This window comes from Episyrphus balteatus, chromosome 1, assembly GCF_945859705.1.
Source record: "Episyrphus balteatus chromosome 1, idEpiBalt1.1, whole genome shotgun sequence".
In the NCBI taxonomy this organism is placed as follows: domain Eukaryota; kingdom Metazoa; phylum Arthropoda; class Insecta; order Diptera; family Syrphidae; genus Episyrphus; species Episyrphus balteatus.
Genome location: NC_079134.1, coordinates 55,337,745 through 55,359,380, shown reverse-complemented (window position 1 = coordinate 55,359,380; position 21,636 = coordinate 55,337,745). Strand labels below are relative to the sequence as shown.

Genomic DNA, 21,636 nt, shown 5'->3' with positions numbered 1-21,636 from the left:
AAAAGGGGTAAATCTCAGAATGAATGCTAATTGAAATTTTTTTTTGCTCAATATCTTCGTTTTGACATTCTATAACATACCTCAAAAGTCTAGAAATATCTAATGTCCGCGAATCGCGATTTTCAAGGTCAAAGCGCGAAAGGAGATTTTCAAAATTAGCAATAATAGACAATGGTATTATATACACTAGAGTGACCGCAAGAAATCGATTTTCGAAATTTGGTCGGGGGAACCCCATTAAATATTCCGCCTTTGCAGATTGGATAAGTCTAAATGGTGCCGACACTCGCTCAAAGTATCAAAAATCTCTGTTTTTTCACTGTTTTTCGCAGAAAATTAGCTCTAGCTTCCAAACAGAGGGTGTTATTTTCACTTTTTATATATTAAATTAAAGGTAGTGTTGTTACACATAACTCAGATGCTAAACTTGTTTAGTTTTACTAATAAAAAAAAATATTGTCATCAATTTCAATTTTCAGTACTTACCTCAAAAAGAGCTGAAAGGCAAACTCGATTTAAAATGAAACTTTTTTTTTAACTGTTTTAACAAAAAAACGAAACATTTAACAGATTTCTAAAAAAAACAAAATACTTAATATCGTCTTATGCCTACTTTTCACGAATCGATTTTAGCCGCACGATATGTCGTTCGACTAGGATTTTTCTATAGGGATTGTCACTTTAGTCGCCTGCGAATTACGTTCACACGAGTCGAAAAGCTTCGCGGCACGGCAAAAATCGACTCGTGAAAAGTCCCCATTACATTTCTAATACATAACTAATGAAGTAATTACTAAAAAAATAAATTGCACGACTGGGGTCGCACGTACTTGCTCTTATGCTTAAAGTAACTATAATGTTAAAGCTTTTTATTCAAGAAATTAAAAATTTGATATTTTGAAGAAATTTTATAAGTAGTATAAAAAATTAAATCTGTTTTTATAATTAATTAAACTCCGTTTTAAATTATCTAAAAAAAAAAAAAACAAATATGCCATTTTATTTCTTGTATAAAAAGGTATTTTTAGAAAAAATTTTTCGAAAATTGTAGGAGCCGTTTTTTAAAAAAATTGTTTTTTATATATAAAAATTTTTTAACATTTTTCAAAAAAAAAGTTGGGATGCCATTTTGAAGAAATAATTAATTTACACATTAAAACTAAATTTCAAAATTTTGCATTAATCCGTTTTCAAAAAATTGATTTTTCAAAAAAAAATTTTGAAATATTTTTTAAAAAACCAAAAATGCGTTTTTTGAAAATTTTCTAAAATTTTAATATTATCTTTACTTACACACTTTTGTATACAAATTTTGATTTGAATTGGGTTAATGTTGTACGAGATATTCAGAAATGAAAAAAACCGTTCTATGACAGGTACCGTTAATAACGGTACAAAAAATATTTTTTTTATTTAAAAAGTTGGCTCTTATGTGTAGTACTACACACAAAAATTTTAATCAAAATCGTTAGAGCCGTTTTTGAAAAAAATTAACTTTTCTATTTCCGTTATATGGCAGGTACCGTTAGTTTTGGTCATAAAAAAAAAATTTCAATTTCTCCTCTAGGGAATCACCAAAAACTGCTAACTACCAAGTTTGAAGAAAATCACTTCACTCGTTTAGGCTGCAGCTCCAGATAGAGACAGACAGACAGACAGACAGACAGACAGACAGACAGACAGACAGACAGACAGACAGACAGACAGAATTGCCGGACCCACTTTTTTGGCATTCTCCATCATCGTAATGTCATGTAAAATTGTTATCTCGAGTTCGATTTTTTTACGAATCCTAAACTTGCCCTATAGTACCTATATCGCAAGTAAAAAATGTGTCAAGAGATTTACTTAAAGTAGTTTTGGAAGCATCAGGATACAATTTTCGGCACTCACTGACTACTTGAAGTACATATTGTTTTTGTTCCTCATCTTTAGTTTAAAGGTTATTAAAATTAGTTATTAATTTGACTCCTCTTTCTGCCATGTCATTTACGACTTTAAGTGATTGCACTTTTTTAAAGCCTTCTTTAAAATGCGGGTTTCCGGGCAAAAGATTTGAAGGTGCTTTGAGAAAACTTGTGTCTATTTTCAATCGGCTGAAAACACTTAAAATTGTTAAAACTTCTTTTAATATTAAAACAAAAACGCAACAGAATTAAAACTCACATTTTATTTTAAGTTAATTTATTTTACATACAAAGTAAAATTAGCAAAAAGCGCGAGTTTATTTTAAATAAAATTATTGATCGTGAAGCTTAATCTTCATAAAAAAAAACAACAAATATGTATTTTACAACTGCATTTTATTTGTTTTCTATAAAAAAAAACATAGCAGGTTCAACCCCCAACGGGTGCCCTTTTTGTTTTTTTTTTTCAGTCAATTTTACTCTGTGCCTCTATTGTTGATAAAATTATTATATATTATTATTGGTGATAAAATTATTATGTATTATTATATATTATACGAGAAGCATTTCGATTAGATACCTTTCTATAACATAGAAAGTTTCATTTTAAATCGAGTTTGCCCTTCAGCTCTTTTTGAGGTAAATACTGAAAATTTATTAGTAAAACTAAACAAGTTTAGCATCTGAGTTATGTGTAACAACACTACCTTTAATTTAATATATAAAAAGTGAAAATAACACCCCCTGTTTGGAAGCTAGAGCTAATTTTCTGCGAAAAACAGTGAAAAAACAGAAATTTTTGATACTTTGAGCGAGTGTCGGCACCATTTAGACTTATCCAATAGAGCTGAAATTTTGGCTATATAAAAATCTGCAAAGGCGGAACATTTTATTGGGTTCCCCCGAAAAAAATTCGACAAAAAATTTTTTCTATGGGAGTTGCGGTCACTCTGATGAATATGCTTGATATGATCTATCTATTGTAAAGATGTCACCATTTTGTACAGTACAAGAGTGATGACGAAATCGGATTGAATTGAAAATTCCTATTTGATTATGTATTTTTGAGTTTTCAGTTAAATAAATAAAGTTTTAGGCATTTTTTACCCCAATCTTCGGAAAAATTCCTATTAGCATACACCATCGTTACGGCGTTTTAATGAAGATGTGAAAACTCGACATTGATATCGTGCCGGCGTTAAAGTTATAGAGGTCAAAAGGTCACGAAAATCAGTTTTTCGCATATATCTCGCTACCTGTTGCTCGGAGGCCAATAGGGGTCTGTAGAAAAATTGTTCGTCATAAAATTATCTACAAATATCGCCTCATGTATTTTTCTGTAAAACCAACCGTTTTCAAAATAGAGCGATTTCAAGCGATTCCGATTCCATGATATTAATATTATCAATTAAAAAATTTTAAAACTTTGAGTGTAGGATAAAAGCGTATTATAGTAATAAATTTGAATTAGGTGAAAATTACATAAAAAAAAAAATACGAAATTCAGCCCAATAGGAATTTTTCCGCATATAAAACCTAAAATTACTTGACTATAGTGCTCAATTGAGAATGAGATGTAATTATTCCTGAAGGAAATACAATGAAAATAAAATTCACTACTGGGTCGCACGTACTTGCTCTTGCAATTCAAAGCACTTTTATGTTAGTTTACTTGTAGATTTTAAGAGCTGCCTCTATATAAATTTTGTTGAGGTTGGGAAAGAGACGACATTTAGGGCAATTTTGTTTATATAAAAAAAAGACGTTTTCGAGTTATTTGGTTTAAATTGAAAAAATTTTATGAGAGGTACACTTTCTACGCGAGATATATAAAAAAAAACAACTTTCAGAATTCCATAAAAATCATCTGTACCAAATTTGAAGAAAATCCATCCACCCGTTTAGGCTGTGGAAATGTGTACAGATGGATGTACAAACGCACAGACGCACGGACGGATTTTTTTGGAATTCTCCATCATCGTAGGTAATGTTGGTTATGATTAAAACCTCAATTTTTTTTCGACACGAAACCAATACTTGCCCTATAGTCTATAGAGCAAGTAAAAATAAAAAGATTTCACTAGGTAGGTACTACCCAAAATGTGTGACAAAAACCAATCTCAAAAAATTTCATTTCCCAGGCCCAAGTACGCTCTGTTGGGCTTATTGAACATAGTAAAACAGCACATTTTGTTTATTCAATATATCCTCAAAATCTGGATTTAGGGGCAAAAGCTCGTGCGTTGTTAATTTTTAACTATATGTACTAACAATTATAATATAAAAGTTCGACGAGGTACATTTTATGAAAATCGTTGAGATTTGAATGAGAAAACAGATATTGTTTTTTGATTATCATGGTGGTTTGTAGTTTTGTATTCTTATTTTTTAAGGCCCAATTGTTTTGAATACTTTGTGTTTTTAATAATAAATAAATTGAGATTTCTATAAAAACTGTCAAATATTTAAATATTATTAAAGCAAATAATGAAACGGAACTAAAGTCTTCCTTTATGAAAGCAAACTGATGCACTAACTAAATATGTAAAATGCAGGCGCTAACGTTATTAAAATACCTCAACAATTGTTTCTTCAAGTTCGCAAACGGCGTCGGAACATTTACATTCACAGTGCCAGCGCTTCCATATCGGTCAAATGCTTTCGATTCCTTAAAATAAATTGAGATGATTTTATGGATTATTAATATTTTATAATAGAAATACATACTTTAAGCATTTTCTTTTCTTCAGCTAAAATTTTCATAACATATCTATAATTTCTTGAGAATCTGTTTAAACGAATCACAACTGAAACCATAAAAGCCTCAAGAAGACGTATAATTGGGTTGGGTGGGTCCATTCCTGCAAAACAAACAGTTATTTTAATAAAAGAGAAAATTTACTTAATTTTTATAATTTTAAAATATTTTTTTAAAATTGTATGTTGTTATTGTATTATAATTGGACTAGTAAATACAATAAATACATATCAGAAAATACTAAAAAAAGGCAGACATTTCTTAAGAAATGTCATCAATTACTTTCCATTTCATCTGGCTGTATCGCCAATTTTATGGGAACTTTTTTTCCCGGAGGAAATTCGTGGATCTCTCACGAATTTGTGTGTTAGTCATACTAACATTAGTGCAAGAGAGAACAAAAATGTAGTCAATATTTTCCTCTCATCCTACAAAATTCAACCTACCTGCGCGCACTTTCAAATAAATAGTTTCTTGGTGATGTGTATTTATTAGTGGAGCTTTTTGAAGAGTTTGCCACAGCTGTCAAAAGTATTTGCGAGAAAGACAGAATTTAGATTTTGTGTACCTACATATTGTGTTGGTTTATTTCGTTGATAGCATGTGAAATTTTGCATGTTCGTTTAACTGGTGAACGAACTTGCTCTTGGAGTTAAAGTTGCTTAAATTTTTAAAACTTTTTATATAGAAATATGGAAAAAAAATAAAATTCGTTTTTTAAAAAAAATAATATAAAATCTGAAATCAAATTGCCCCCCAAAACAAGTATGCAGTTTTGATTGATATATTGACATGCATTTTTAGAAAAAAAATTTTCAAAATCGTTAGAGCCGTTTTTTAAAAAAACAATTTTTTATAAATAATTTCTTGGAAAAAAAGTTTTAAAATAAAATTGGTATGCCATTGTAGAAATCACTAATCAACATCTACACACAAAATTTCAAAAAAATTCAATGTCCCGTTTTCGAAAATTTGATTTTTCAAAAAAAAAATTTTCAAATTTTTTTTTAAAATCCAAAATATTTTTTTCAAAATTTTATTTTTGGTTTACCTATATTTAAATTATATATATGCTACTTCACAAAAAGTTTCGTTGAAATCAAATAAGCGGTTTCGGAGATATATGGATTAAAAAAAAAAAAACGGTTCTATGGCAGGTACCGTTAATAATGATTTTCAAAAAAAAAATTTTTCATTAAAAGATAGACCTTGTCTTAAAACTATTATTTGAATTTTTTAAACAAAATCGTTAGAGCCGTTTTTGAGCTAACTTTAGTTATCCGCATTATTCCGCTTTGAAACATTATTCATTTAAAAGCTTGACTTATTATCTATTAAGAATCACTAAAATTTGGCACCCCAATTATGTTATAATATATTTTTTTTTCGATTTTTCTAAGTGACTATTCAACAAAAAAAAGATGACCTTCTGTCAAAATTGAATAATTTCTTAGGATTTGGTTAGCTATGTTATAAATTTAAATTTAAATTTAATTAAGGTATTAAAACAGGGTTTTCATGTTTGCATAGCTAAGTTAATAATCAAGTGCTTTGGTCATTAATAATTCGTGGCTTAGACAATGTGCTGCTTTCTGAAGATAGAATACATTTATTTATGGCGACTATTTGAACGCTTTGTTAAAGATTTAGTGAAATATGGGCTAAAATCGGTCGAAACTGTGGAAGCTTGAAATTCACATGCTTTTCCCGACTCCTTGAGTATTTAAGACTGGGTACTGTAAATAGTCTAAGATGAAATAATTTTCTCATATTATGACAACAGACCATCATAAGATAAAACAAAAGAGAATTTGACGAGTCCTGCAAAAAAGAAAAAAACACAAAGTTTCCAATTAACCTTTATGTAGTTTCACAGCTCCGTTTATCAAAAAATTGGGTAATTATGGATACAAAATTAGTTCTATTTCATTTTCGTGTGTAATAGTTATTTACCAACAAAAATGAATAAAAAGTAATTTTTTCTGCGCGAAATTAATTTTTTAAGAGGGTCCATCAAAGCACAGTACATAAAAAGGTAATATATTCCAAACCGACATTGGTCGCCCAGTTGTCAAAACATGACATTGGTCGCCAAATTGTCAAAACATGACAATTTGGCGACCAATGTCAGCTACCGTAATTCTTAATTGTTTAAATTACCGACGAAAAACGCACAAAAACCGAAAAACCACACACACCACTAATTTTTTAACAATTATTAACCATATTCCGCGCAGAAACACGAAGAAAATTTGTTATTTTTCAATTTATAATTTTGTCAAATGACATTTTATAAATTAAAACAAAAACAAAATTTTACTGCGATTGAAATATAAAAATTAAAGGTCGACCTGACAGATTGGTGCCCCTTTTTGACAGACAAATTTTGACAACGTTCGGAAGATATTACCTTATTAAGTGTACTGTGCTATCAAAGTGCCAAAAACGTGTACTTTTAGAGCTCTGTAATTCAAAAATGTGTGTAAATATGTTACTAATCGTACTTCTACACATTATTGTACTTATTTTTTTTATATTATAAAAAAGAAATGGTATTTTTTTTTGTGACCGTACCTAGGTACAGTACTTTTTAAAATGAGTCCACCGAAAGACAATAAACTTGTACTTTCAGAGCTCTGTACATACAAAATTTGACGAGGTATTTAAATAAATTGTTATTGTACTTCATTATTGATATATTTATAATTAATCTTGCAAAAAAAGAACTCTCAGAAGGTTCAACTTGTAAGCGCTATTAATTTAATTCCGCTAAATGAGCGAATTCGCACATTGTGCGATGTTGAAGAATAATGACGTTTATGAACAGCAGTACTGCAGTTGGACTAAGTTAGTCCGATCGCAGATCTGACTTTATGAACACGTCTAACGCAGGCCTAAGTAAGCAGACGTTTATGAAAACACCCGTTGTTCATGCATGCTTTCCAAGTTGAATTGATCGTGGTTTTAGCAACGTTAAGTTTTTCCAGAAAGTGGTTTTGCTCACATTTGATCTTAGTATCACGCCTAGGTATTTATATTCCATCACAATCTCAATAGCTTCTCCATTTAAAGTCCATTTTTCTGAGTTTGCATACCTTCCAAAGCCTTTTCTGAACACCATAATTTTAGCAACTATCTCGAAAACTAACAGAGCAAAAAAATTAAAATTGCCGTTACTATTTAGTAACAAAATATGGACCTTGTTTGGATTCGATCCAGATTGGGTGCTTTGCTAAGTTCATACGAACTGAGCGAAGAATTTCAATAACTCCAAAACTAACGGAGCAAAAAAATTAAATTGCCGTAACTAATTAGCAAGAAAATATGGACCTAGTATGGATTCAATCCAGATTGGGTTCTTCGCTAAGTTCATACGAACTGAGCGAAAAATTGCAATAATTCCAAAACTAACGGACCAAAAAAAAATTAAATTACCGTAACCAATTAGCAACAAAATATGGACCTAGTTTGAATTCGATCCAGGGGGAGTATTTCGTTAAGTTCATATGAACTTAGCGAAGTACCCAATAAAACAAAAACTACCGGAGCAACAAAATCAAAATTGCCGTAACTAATTATGCTTCGTTAAGTTCACACTCATGTATTTTTTTCAATACAATAGGTCCGAATGAATCTCAAACCACGAAGACAGATTATTACCATTCTAAACGGCGGATTTTGTTTTGTTGTTAGAGACTTCATTGTGATCACCCTTTTTATGAAGAGGAAATATGATAGCTTGACGAAAACTTGTAGGTATATCACCATTTTCAAAAATGTTGATAAAAGCAGCTGTCAAAAGTGTAACAAACTCTTCGGTTGAAGAGACGCATTATAGTGAGTTTAATTTCTGACCAAACTTTTCAAAAACATTACATTACTATAGTAAGTCAATAATACTGTCTTTTAAAGTTCATTTTCGAATGTTCGCTCTGAATAGGCAAATACTTCAAACTCTAAGAAAAGTGTAGGAAAGCTATTTCACGAGGTATCTATTTGCAAGGAAATTTCATTAAATTTGAATTTGACGTGAACAAAGTAATTGTTTAAGAGTCGACACCATATTTTGAGTGTAGAATTTAACTTTAAATGCAAGGACGTCCAAATGTGCCTCTTGTTTATTGTCCAAAAATAACTCAAGGGGGCCTACAAACTAAAAATTGATTTATTTTTTAACACTATTGACTAATATACTAATGTCGTTTTCTTTTACTCTATTAAGGAGTACTCTAAATTTTTACTCCTTTTTCTGGAGTGAAAGAACATAATGAGAGTAATTTTTTTTTGTAATTGTGTGTGTGACAAGGCAAAAATGGATAATTTCCTTGAAAAAAATAGTGATAACAGGTCTAGGGAAAAATTTTATGAATTGAAAAAAAAAAAAAAAAAATTAATATTAATAACATATGTCGTTTTCTATTGACGAATCTCAGAATGAGATTTGTGAATTTGACAGCTGAAAGGGGGGGGGGGGTGAAGAGGGGAAATAGTGGACAAATCTCAGATTTCATGATCTATTTGCGTCCTGAGATTCAAAAAAATGACAAAAAATTTATACGCACAGATTTCGCACACAATTACAAAATTAGATTTCATATTCTATTTGCAGTAGAAAATCTGAGAATTTTACACAAAAATCTCAAAAGTCAATAGAAAACGACAATGATGAAGGATAATAAGCGTTCGTTGCTAAGTCTGCGTCTACACGAAGACGCGAGGCGCAGAAATTATCTTCGAATTTCCTTATGATTTTCGTTTCGGTGCGTCGCGTGTTTCTACGTATTTTAATTAAAGAAAAAAACAACAACAAAATATACACAACAAAAAAACAACTCCAGTGTTGTCTTTGTGCAACGAAAACTTTTAAATTAATTAAAAACCTTACTATACACGCAAATAATACACAAATAATAAAGCAGAGCAGCAAAAAAAAGAACAAGATCAAAGAGAAACGTCAAAAAGAGTCACAAAATTTTTTACCGGAGACTCACGGTAGAAAATCTTCCTTCCTTTTTTTTCGAACTTTATTTCTCTTTTGTTCTTATGTGCGTCTCGCGCTTTGTGTCTTCGTGTAGAAGCGGACTTAGTTTTACTTTTGGTATATTTTTCATTATACTTCTGATCGGTTTTTTTTTTCAGCCTAATTGACACACACCCTTAGTTTGATAATTGTAAAATAAAAATATCCCATCATCACAGACAAAAAATGGGATTTTTTTTGTATCTGGCACAGGATTTTTTTTTTATTGATGAAGAACACTGGCTGAAAAACTCTTTTATTCGGTTTTCAATTTCATTTTGGAAAAAGTGAAGAATTAACGAAAATAATGGAAGAAATATATATGGCGGAATATAATATAACAGGAAATATATTCATAATGGTTGTTTTTGTTAATAACAAAAGAGTTTGAAAGAAAAACGTTTCGCATTTTTCACTTTTCAAGCAAAATTTTAAAATGTCAAACTCCAAATTCATAAGTGTGTGTGCAAATCGGTGTAAATCTGACTAAAAATGTGGAGTAAATCCGGGGTACTCCGTAGTACTAAAATTACTCCGGAGTAATTTTTTGTTTACACTTTTGTGGCGCCAAAGTACACAAAACCTTGAAAAGTGCAAAAATAAGTACTAAAAGGGTACTCTCATTGGAGTGAAAGAAAACGACATAAAATTTATGTAGTCACATCGCGTTAAAACTAAAAAATTACAATAAAAAACTTTTTTCCTTGTAAAATTTTGGGGATAAAATCGACTTTTTTTTTTTTTTATGCTTTAAAAAACGATTTCAATGTAAAATTGTACTGGGGATTCATTCCGTAATTATAAATTGCCATCATGATATAAGAATAATGATCATGAGAAAAATAAATGCTATCTGCTCAAAATAATTAAAAACATTGCAGTTGGAAATAACCAAAAAGAAAATATGTTTTATTTTTGAAAAAGAAGGAGGGTGGAGATGAAGAACATGTGAATATAATACATATTGCAATATATGTTTTGTTTTGATTGTTCTTTCATCGTTAATAGATTGCTTACTTGTAGAAAATTTTTGTTTTGCTTAATTACATTATCAATTTCTATAAATTGATAAAATTCATAAAAAGAATTCATTTTGTTTAAATTTTTTTTGGCTTTGTCCAAAGATACCCCTGTCCTAAACTGCGCTCCCTCCCTTATCATAATTCATGGTTTTTTAAGAGGTCAGGTATTTTTGTTTTAAGTCAGGGGAACAACTCACAAGGCTAAGTTCAGTAACTTTTTTGTATGTTTTATACTACCTTCTGTAGATTTGTACTTTACTCAAAATACTTTGTAAGGTAAATGAAGACCTCTGCAAACTTTATATAAGTGCAAATATATGGAATCTTCATCACAAGACATGTTTACAAAAATTAGTTGTAATTCCTATTAGTTGTTGTAATTTTAAACCAATACTGAATTCTTATTATTATTAATATTTCTTTTTTATTTACCATCAGAATCCTTATCTGTTGCATCAGAGCTGTCCGTTCCCATACGCTTTTTAGTTTCTGATTGTTCCTCTAAAGAAGCATCCTTACTTGTTGTCGGTACATCTGGTTTAGGTTTTTCCGATTTGGGCTTATCAGTTTTTTCATTCTAAGAGTATAAACGAAATAAATAATCCAAAATTTCTAGAAGCTATTATTAAAATTTAAGTAGTTTACAGAATTTTACATTTAACTTATTGGCAAATTATGCTAGCTATTCAAATAATTTATTATTAGAAGAGGTTTGTGTATTTTCATACTTGCAGGCAGCTGCTTGTGTAATCAATTTATATTGAAGGTTTTGAATGAACAACAACAACTTGTGTGTGTTACCACCAAGTTCCAGCCTATGAACTTGGTGGTAACACACACAAGTTGTTGTTGTTCATTCAAAACCTTCAAATAATTTTTATTCAGCACAAAGTTGTTGTTGTCGAAGTTGTGTTAACTTTGTGTGTATAATATTTTCAAACAATTTTGCAGATATTGTGCATCTATTATATAGACGATATATATACATACATATATATATATATAATTAAGGTTTATATATGTACGAGTATGTTAAGAAATGTGCACCACCAAAAATAAAGTTAATACGTGTCTTGTGATATTAGTTTTAAGTTGGTTTAATTGTTTTGTTTTCTATGTTCATTTTTCTTAATGACAACTATTTTATTTCTGACGAAGATAAAAGGAAGTGAAGTTATAACATACTTATAAAATTAATGTTTAGATATATTCAAAATCGAGTGCCAAAGACAGAAAAAATTTTTTTCAAAAGTATTGAACTAAAAGAAATGTAATAGTAAGTACGAAGTCAGATGACACAACATAGAGTCTCTAGTTTTAACGTATTCTTGAGCAACTCACATCATCACCGTCACAGCTTTCAGGATATACTAGGGGATCGGATATCACAGATGATCGTGGTATATCTGGCGGCTCCATGCCTTTAATGCCGATTCTTGAACCCGGTGCTGATGCATATGAACGGTGCCGCGTAAATGTTTTTTTTCCGTTGTTGGTTATTTCTTTACAAACCTTTTTGAAATATTTTAACGTATATACGTAAATCAAACGTTGTTAAGTTTTTTACAAATATAAAAATAAGGGATTTTGTTTTTAAAATGAATACATGAATTTGTATTTTTTGTATGTGCTAGAGATAGAGATTTCAACTCCCAAAACTTTTAAAGTTTAACCAAACAAATTTAAACAATATAACTGAGGAATGTTTTAAAAGATATTTGTATAATAGAAAAAAGGAGGAGGTTTGGAGCCAACAACATGTTCACCTCCACAGATATTAATCAAAACATAAAAAAAATATAATATATTTAAAAAAAAATAACTCACTTCAAATAGATTTTTCCTTCGGGTCATTTTTTTCTCACTTTCATCAATTTTTCCTTGATCCTCAAGGAAATCGACCTCATCTTCAATCAAGTCCAACTCAAACTTCTCATCCATATCATCAAACATGTAGTAATCGCCAGCTCGGATAGCTACAGAAAATTAAGCAGAATTATAAATAAATAAAGTACGCAGATTAAAATATTGATTGCATTTTATGCTTTCTGTTAAAGGAAGTTCTCTATGTATACGAATAATTACATTTCAATAACTAATTTTTTCATTACATGTATATAAAAATTATTAACTCAAGCAATAATAAGTTTTAAATGCACACACATGTTACTTTATTTTCATTCAAATGAAAATGAATATCACATTTATTTTAATTTCATACGAATAGTATACCAAGTTAGTTTGAAACGGAATCAAAAGCCAGCTTTTGGAATATACAATTATACTCATTCATACCTTTTATGGTATTAAACCTTAATATTTCATAACATAATAATTCAAAGATTAAGTTCACTCTCATAAGAAGCTCAGTGTTTAATAAAAGTTGAAGTATGAACTCAATGACTCAAAACTAATAAGAAAACAAAATTTAAACATCACGAAATAAAATCTAATAAAAAAGAACAAAACTAAAACAAAAAATAAAAAAAAAAAAAATAAAACATATATATGAATACCCCAAGTGCCTAAAGATTTTTCCATAACATGTATGTGCATTTTTATGTTTGATTTTTCAATCTAGAAGACATTTACATTTTTTTTTGAAAAAGTAGAGAAATATTCTATTTAAAAGAGTTTAGCTATTTTGTTACAACTGTATTTAAAAAATATGTTTTACTGTAACAAGTAGTCAGTAGTTTGGCCATGAACATTATTTTTTCTGTTAAATTCCAAAGTAGCTGTTAGATCAAGTAAATCATTCTCAGACGAAAAAAATTGGTGCAAATCTAGTTGAAAATGGTTCCGATTCCAAGAAAACGCTACGTGAAAAAAAGCTTTTTGTGCGTTAGGTTAAAAAAAAGCGAACTAAAAAGCTGGTTACATTTGTAAGTTGTAATTGCTTCGTATATACATAATCAAAATGTAAAAATAATTACATTTTGTTTATTTACATAAATTTATTCACATAAATTCCAATTAAATTTTTAAGAAAAAAAAAAATAGTCAAGATGCACATCTAACGGAAATAAAATAATAATAACAACTAATTTCGTTTGCACCATAGTTTCCCTTTCACTAGCAAATATTATTTTCATATTTTATTTAAAATGAAGCAATTTTACAAATTGCCATGTAAAAAAGGAGGTTATTTTGGATTAAGGTAAGTTATTATTTTCTTTTCTCGTGAAAACAACTTGTTACTTTTATTCTAAAGTATTATGTCTTTTTATTGGAGTATGAATGTTTATAAAAAAAAATTTAATAAAGATTTTACCCTGTGGATGATATTTTATCTCTTTCCGTTTTTGAACTCTTGGGCCAGGAAGAGGAAAACCATGTTCTTCTATAAGTAGGATATGAGGAAAAATAATTATGATAAGCCGAAATAAAATAATAAAAAAATAAGGAATACATTTTTTAAAATAAATAATAAAAAAATTCATTTTTGCATATGATTTTGTTCCATTTTCGTTTTTGTTACTAAAGATTGTAGCCATAGAAGATAAAAATTAAAAGATATGCTGATGAAAATAATAAAATAATTATGCAAATCAGATTAATATAAGATGGTTGTATGAGGAATTTAAATGCAACTAGGTTGGGTGTTTTTTGGAAACTGTGTTGGGTAGTCTAAGAAATCGTTCTTTAAATAAAATTGAAGATGTAGTTGATTCAAGTTCAGGTTTATCATTAAAAAAAAATACTTATTAAGTGCATTTCTTAAGTATTTGTTTTTAAGGAGATGGAGCTTAGATAGATTATGTAAATACAGACATAAAATATAATTTTCGATCTAACTATGTCGGACGCATATATCTTTATTTGAAGAACTCATTAAGTTTGTAAAGCTCTACACAATTCTTGTCGATGCTCAGCGAATTTAGAATTGTCTATTTCGTCTTTTTTAAATTTTAATATAATTTGTGCAAAGTATTTCATTTGTTGAAATCATTTATTAAATAAAAGAATATATAGAAAAAAAACATTTGTTTTTGTATTTTCTCTTTTTGACAATATTTTTTTTATACAATAACTTTATGTACACTTAAAAAAAAATAAGATTACACTCTGCATGTGAAGTTGCACGCGAAATGTCTATTGTAATTGACTCTGAATATAAAAAGTCTACGGGACCCCAGCTATTTGGACGTTGAGACAGTGGTTCATCAGGTGCTGATAAATTGCTGTATCGATGACGGTTATTATTATCTTCCATTGAATAATTAGCATTTCCCATACTAAGGTGTCTACGATGTAGAGATTTTTGACGAAGAGTAACAGGAACATCTTCTGCGTTCTGAAAATTTGTATACTAATTTAGGAACTAAAAATAGATTTCAGTTAACTAAAATATAATCAGGGAATGATTAAAAAGTACGCATTTCTATTCTTATTGGCCCCCTTAATAAAAAAGATACAACTGGAAAATAAATCGTATGGCAGAACAAGGAATGCATCGGTTAGTTCTCATTAATACAGGTTGATCCAATTCTTGGTCCATATTTGACACCAAATGTGATCCGATTTTAGAAAATATAGGATTTTTTTTTATTTTAAAGTTTTTACTTTTACAATAAGAAGAAAGGGAAGCAGTTTAAGATAGACCATTTACAACATGCATGTCAAACTTGCGGCCCACAACGAGTAACTTTGCCCTCACACAGATTCGAGCCAAATTTTAAGTCCCATACAAATTTATCGATAAGATGCTCAGATAAATTTTAGCTCGGCTAAATTTTTTCGACAGTTTGTATGGGAGTTAAAATGTATCTTATTATGAATTTGTTTTGACCAATTAAAGTTCGAAATATGCTAAAATTTTTCTCGATCTGCGTACCAGGCATGGAATGTGCCTGAAAAAAAATTATAAATTTATAAGATATCGTGAATTAGGAAGCGAACGTTCTGATTTAACCCAACGGTAGGTTAAATCATGAATGAATGAAATTGAATAAATGTCGAATGATATGGAAATGGAGGCATACGATTTTTAGTGTGACTCCGATGTAAATTCCAAATTTCTATGAAGTGGATATGACCGAATTTTTTAAGACTTTTTCAGTCAGATTTGGGACAATTTAAAACTGCAATTAAAGATCGTTTGCAAATTTCATACAACCTTCGGATGCGAGCAGATATTTTTATTATTAAGAGAAATAAAATACACTGATTTTGACATGCCTGATTTACAATAAATCCTTATTGTATTCGGTCTATCTTAAACTGCTCAACAATCAGGAAGGTATGAGAACTGGGTTTGATGAATAACTTTTCATACTATCGCAAATAGCATTGCCGTATATGGGTATGTGAAAATCGAAACGGAAATGGCTTAACTCAGATTGTATCCATAGAAAGTCACTATTGTATCCAATTTGGTCTGGTGGTGTCATTGGTTTGTACTGCTTGCAAACTTATGTAGCTATAATCTTGACATTCTAAATACTGATTTTATTTTGCCTTAAATCGCAACGTTTCTGTGTACAAAATTACTCCACCAGTGAGACGATGAAAAACTCACATCGGCAAGCAGAATTGTCATGTACATTATGTTCTAGCTTTTCGGAAAAATTGTCTCTATTTAAGGACTTGGGTGTTCTATTTGATATTTGCTAAAGAGTGTAATGATACACATATATAATAGAAATTGTAAACTGTGTATTTGTCCCCTCTCTTAGAATATTCAAGCTGTGTGTTGTTGGTGTTGATAGTGTTGGGAAAGCGCTTTTGTTATTAGTCTTTCGTCATCTCTAATGGGATCAAACTCAATATCTTCCTCCATATGAAAATTTTAGAAAAGAAGATAGGTCAATAACGCAGTCCCACAAATGTTTACTTTTGAATCATTCCCCATAAATAATTTTGGTATCAATTGCTTGAAAAAAATATCTCATACATCAATAGCTGTTTCGCAAGCATCAATATCCTTTCCTTTGCATGTTTCAGATACAGGTTCATTCCATGAAACTGCATTCACACTCGACTGCCGACGAGTTTCACGAATTCTGCTATTTTGTATACTAGATACAACAGAGCTTGCTCCACTTATATTAACAATCAAACTTGTTTGCGCTGTAGTTGGAGGGGGAAGTAAATTGCTCATAGGTAAACAATTATCTTCAATGCCTCCAGCTTTTGTATCAACTGCTTTTGAATTAGCCTCTTTATCGACAGTGAGAGGTGGTGAGAATACTCCATATGATCCATCAGAACTTGGTGAAGGTTTGGGTAAAAATTCAGATCCGACTGTTGAATCGAATGACAAACGTTTAGTATCAAGAAATCCATCAAAGGAAATTGTCATTCCAGCAGAGCTTGCCGAAGGTAGCTATCGAAAATCAGGACAGGAATTCAGTTTGATATAATAATAACATATAAACTTAAAGGTAGTTACTTTGTGGTTATTATGTCCTGGCATGTATGGCATTAATCCGCCAACAGTTGAAGGAAAATTATTGGTTTGTTTATTGTTTTGGTTAATTTCATCATCATCATCAATAGGCGTATGGTATCCTGAGCCATGACATGAGGAAAAACTTCCACTTCGCAACAAAGGACGGGCATCTTCTGCTTTTTTATTACAAGATATTTATTACTTACTCTCAACATCAAACTTAAAAACAATTTAACACTTTTTTAACACTATTTCACATAACCGGTTTCACATAACCGGTATTAATGAAAGAAAAACAAATCCAAACAAATATGCAACATTATTAAAATAAGTATTAAATTAAACATTCTCAAACATAAAACGAAAATTGAGAAATCTGTAAAATTTTTGGTTAGGAAATGCACATGATAAAAGAAGAATATAAAAGGTCACTCTTTACTGGACAGACAGGAACAAAATCGACGTCTTAAGAAACAGTGATCTAAAAAATTGAATAATCGGACAACAATTAACTTACCGTCAAAATGAGTAGGCTTGTCGATAGGACGCAACATTTTCTGTTGTGTGGCTCGAATTTTTTCCATTTTTCTTTTAATTTTTCTTAAAACTTCTTGTTCGTGTTGTTTCCGATGTTCAATTTGTTTCTGCCGGAGGTCTTCAATAATCTCAGCACCTCTTTAATGTATTTATATTAACTTATGGCCTTTTTCAGAATATTATGTTTACTTTACCTGTCAGCCAATATGGTGTTCGCTTTTGTATCATTGATGATATGACAGAAATAATGACTTTTGAATATTCTAAGCTGTAAAATAAGAAAGGCAAAACAAACCGCATCCCAAACAAGAAAAGATTGACTTTTTAATGCGGGACACTCGCTGGTTAGTTCTTCTGTTTCTACTGTAGGATTATCACCACCGTCCGCACACTCGATTCCTAACATATGTATTAACCAACAAGCATTAGCTTGGAATATGCTTAGGAATAGACATCCTCCGATTTGAAGAAACGTTTTAATTGTTATATTCACAACGTTATATAATAAAAGGATATTCCATCTAAATTAAATAAATTGTTAAGTTGTGTTCTTTCAAAAAAGAAAATTAAACCAGTGATATGACATACCTTCTGAGAATAGTTCTTATGGGACGAAGATAGAAGTCTGATCCTTGCCACAGAAATATAAACGATCCTATCAAATATCCAATAGCTAGTAGATCTGAAATATTTGTTCCGGCAAGAAACACAACTGCAAGCGTTATCCAATAAAAACCACACAAAATTGCGTTTTTAATAATGTCTAAATAATTCCTTATTGTCGATAGAAAGTCTCTAGTTGGATTTTCAAATTCCACATGACCCAGGTTCTCAATATCACTGATAATAGATTTATTTGTGCCCCCAGGATAATTATTGTCATTGTCGTATTTTTTCTCAACAGTAAAAACTCTCTTCTGTCGATTAATAAAAAGTAACATTATAAAATCGAAAATCAGTTTGTTAACATGGCTGTAATTAAGATTTCCCGGTAGCATCGCCCATTTTTGTAAGGCATCTGAATGTGATGATTTAGTCCAAGGATATTCTATAAAATAAAACAAAATAAAATTACTTTAACTTTGGCTAATTACACGGTGTAACACTCAAAAAATACGCGGGCGGAGACCTATCAGGTTTTGTAGAGCTAGTCGCACTGAATACGAAACGGTATTTGAAAATCCCCTAACACCCCCAAAATCTAGAGTTACGGGCAAAAAACGGCTTTTTGGACCTTAACCCATTGAAAAAATTCTAGCTTCTACAATTTTTTACCCATTTTCGATTTTTTTACAGTTTCTGATAGAAGATAAATATACCTTTTTAACAATGTATAAAACATGTAACTCGGTTAAACCACTTAGAATTTATTAGCTGTCAAAGTTCAAAAATTCCATTTTTTTCGTCATTTGCCCAACTTCGGCATCAATTTAAAGTATATGTTTTCAAAACAACATGCTATTTAAAATATATATTCTAAAACTATATCTATTTATCAATCAATCGAGGTATTTTTTATGAAAATCACTTCAAAATTGGCTTAGAAAAAAAAATTTTCGATTTCAACCCAGATACAGAAATTCGAACTTTTAGGTATACAGGGTGTCCCACAGTCACCGCCCCAAACGAAAACCATGGATTCCTGAGGTCATTTTAAGTCGAAAAACTTAAGAGGTAATTTTCTCGTTTTCGTCCCGTTTTCGAGTTACCACGGTTTTTATGATTTTTGTTCTCTTTTCCCTTATCTGGCTTTATCTTTGCCAAACTACGTTTGATTTGAAAATTTTTTTTACAACCAATCAAGAATTTATTACAGTTTTAGTTTGTCTCAAAACTTTTTTTTCTGCGGACAACCGTTTCTCCACAATTTTGCATCAAACACAATTTTCTTCGTTTTTTAAGTTGTTTTTTACACTTTCATATCATTTAAGTCAAAAAAACACGTTAATGAGTATTAATTTTTTGTGCTTCAAATCAAACGTAGTTTGGCAAAGATAAAGCTAGATAAGGGAAAAGAGAACAAAAATCATAAAAACCGTGGTAACTCGAAAACGGGACGAAAACGAGAAAATTACCTCTTAGGTTTTTCGACTTAAAATGACCTCAGGAATCCATGGTTTTCGTTTGGGGCGGTGACTGTGGGACACCCTGTAGAACAAAAATGTTGTTTCGGCTCGTAGAAGAATAACTTGGGCGCCAGGATTTGATCACGGGTTTTTGTAGAGGAGCTCAATACAAACATTTTTTTCTTTGGGAGGGGGGTCTATCTCCCCCCGTTTCGGTGGGAGGGGCATTTTTATAAAAAAAAATTATCCAAATAAAAAAAAATTATTAAAAAACAACGGCAACACTTACAGTAATAAATTATACCATTTTCGAAAGGAAAAATTGAACATTTGATTCTCATTTTTAAATCAATATAATATAACCAATAGTTTTTGAAATAATCGATTTCAAAGTTAAAAATAGGCGAAAAAAAATGTTTAAAACTCATTTTATACTATTTTTGTCCAGACTGTGAATTTTATGTCGTTTTCTTTCGCTCTAAATTTGTACTCCTTTTTCTGGAGTGATAGAACATAATGAGAGTAATTTTTTTGTTTGTAATTGTATGTGTGACAAGACAAAAATGGATAATTTCCTAGAAAAAAATAGTGATAACAGGCCTAGGGAAAACATTTTATGAATTGAAAAAAAAAAATTAATATTAATAACATATGAACCATAATAAGCGTTCGTTGATAAGCCTACTTCTACACAAAGACGCAAGGCGCAGAAATTATCTTCGAATTTCCTTTTGATTTTCCCTTCGGTGCATCGCGCGCTTCTACACGTAGTATTTTTTATCAGACGCAAATTTGACAGCTATTTTTTGTTTTGTTTTATTTGTTCTCGTTTTCGTATGTATTTTTATTCCAAAATAAGCACCAAAATATACAAAAAACAACTCCGGCGGGCTCTATGTGCAACGGAAATCTTTGAGTATATTAAAAAAAAGATACAATACACGAAAATAATATACAACCGACGAAGTGAACTCTGCGAACGACGAAATCAAATAAAGCAAAACAACAACAAAAAGAACAAGATCAAAAAGAAACGTCAAAGTGAGTCTCAAAATTTTCGACCGTCGACTCACAGGGTAGAAAATCTTCCATCCCTTTTCTTCGAACTTTCTTTCTCCCTTACTCTTCATTGAATCTTGAACTTTTCGTCTTCGTGTAGAAGCAGACATTGTAAAATAAAAATATCCCATCATCGCAGAAAAAAATGGGATTTTTTTTTTATCTGGCACAGGATTTTTTTTATTGATGAAGAGCACTGGCTGAAAAATTTTTTTATTCGGTTTTCAATTTCATTTTGGAAAAAGTGAAGAATTAACGAAAAAAAAGGAAGAAATATATCTGGCAGAATATAATTAAATAAAATATATATTCATAATGGTTGTTTTTGTTAATAACAAAAGAGTTTGAAAGAAAAACTTTTTGCATTTTTCGCTTTTCAAACAAAATTTAAAAATGTCAAACTTCAAATTCATAAGTGTGTGTGCAAATCGGTGTAAATCTGACTAAAAATGTGAATAAATCCGGGGTACTCCGTAGTACTAAAATTACTCCGGAGTAATTTTTTTTTTCACTTTTGTGGCGTCAAAGAACACAAAACCTTCAAAAGTGCAAAAATAAGTGCTAAAAGGGTACTCTCATTGGAGTGAAAGAAAACGACATTAGTAAAAAAATTACTCACAGAAAACTGCCTCAATTGATTCCTTAATGAACAGTGAAAACTATATGTTTCTATGTCTTCTAGTTTTTGAGAAAATTGAAAAATAAAAACAAAAAATATTTTGAAAAAAGAAAAATCTGATAAAATAATTTTTCAATTTTCTCAAAAACTAGAAGACAAAGAAACATATAGTTTTCACTGTTCTTTAAGGAATCAATTGAGGCAGTTTTCTGTGTGAGTAATTTTTTTACCAAAATTCACAGTCTGGACAAAAA

General features: G+C 30.2%; 2 protein-coding genes across 11 annotated transcripts in view; both read right to left on the bottom strand.

Moving 5' to 3' along the window:
• LOC129915875 (piezo-type mechanosensitive ion channel component) overlaps positions 1-21,636 on the bottom strand; it is a 291,170-nt gene that overhangs the window by 185,785 nt on the left and 83,749 nt on the right. For 8 of the 10 annotated variants that reach the window (XR_008772383.1, XM_055995585.1, XM_055995575.1 and 5 more), the window contains 9 exons: positions 18,227-18,686; positions 17,833-18,159; positions 17,619-17,776; positions 13,982-14,050; positions 12,535-12,683; positions 12,049-12,219; positions 11,140-11,284; positions 4,635-4,768; positions 4,484-4,575 (listed from right to left, as the gene is read on the bottom strand). Coding sequence is in view for 9 of the 10 variants with exons in the window: in XM_055995585.1 (XP_055851560.1) it covers positions 4,484-4,575; positions 4,635-4,768; positions 11,140-11,284; positions 12,049-12,219; positions 12,535-12,683; positions 13,982-14,050; positions 17,619-17,776; positions 17,833-18,159; positions 18,227-18,686 (1,705 nt within the window). In the remaining variant the exon portion in view is untranslated. The remainder of the gene's footprint in view (positions 1-4,483; positions 4,576-4,634; positions 4,769-11,139; positions 11,285-12,048; positions 12,220-12,534; positions 12,684-13,981; positions 14,051-17,618; positions 17,777-17,832; positions 18,160-18,226; positions 18,687-21,636) is intronic. The other 2 variants (XM_055995629.1, XM_055995591.1) reach the window with 2 other exon arrangements.
• On the bottom strand, positions 14,060-17,135 carry LOC129916020 (uncharacterized). The gene is made up of 2 exons (XM_055995785.1): positions 16,604-17,135; positions 14,060-15,019 (listed from the first exon to the last, which is right to left on the bottom strand). Exons 1-2 carry the CDS (start codon positions 17,009-17,011, stop codon positions 14,753-14,755), a joined length of 675 nt encoding a protein of 224 aa, XP_055851760.1. The 5' UTR covers positions 17,012-17,135; the 3' UTR covers positions 14,060-14,752.

Excerpts from the sequence above, each read along its gene's own strand:
- LOC129916020 (XM_055995785.1), bottom strand. The coding sequence starts at position 17,011 with ATGACAATTTCCTTTGATGGATTTCTTGATACTAAACGTTTGTCATTC. Across the intron at positions 15,020-16,603 it reads CTTGCGAAACAGCTATTGAT|TATACAAATTTTCAGAACGC; the intron begins GTATGAGATATT and ends TTCCTAAATTAG.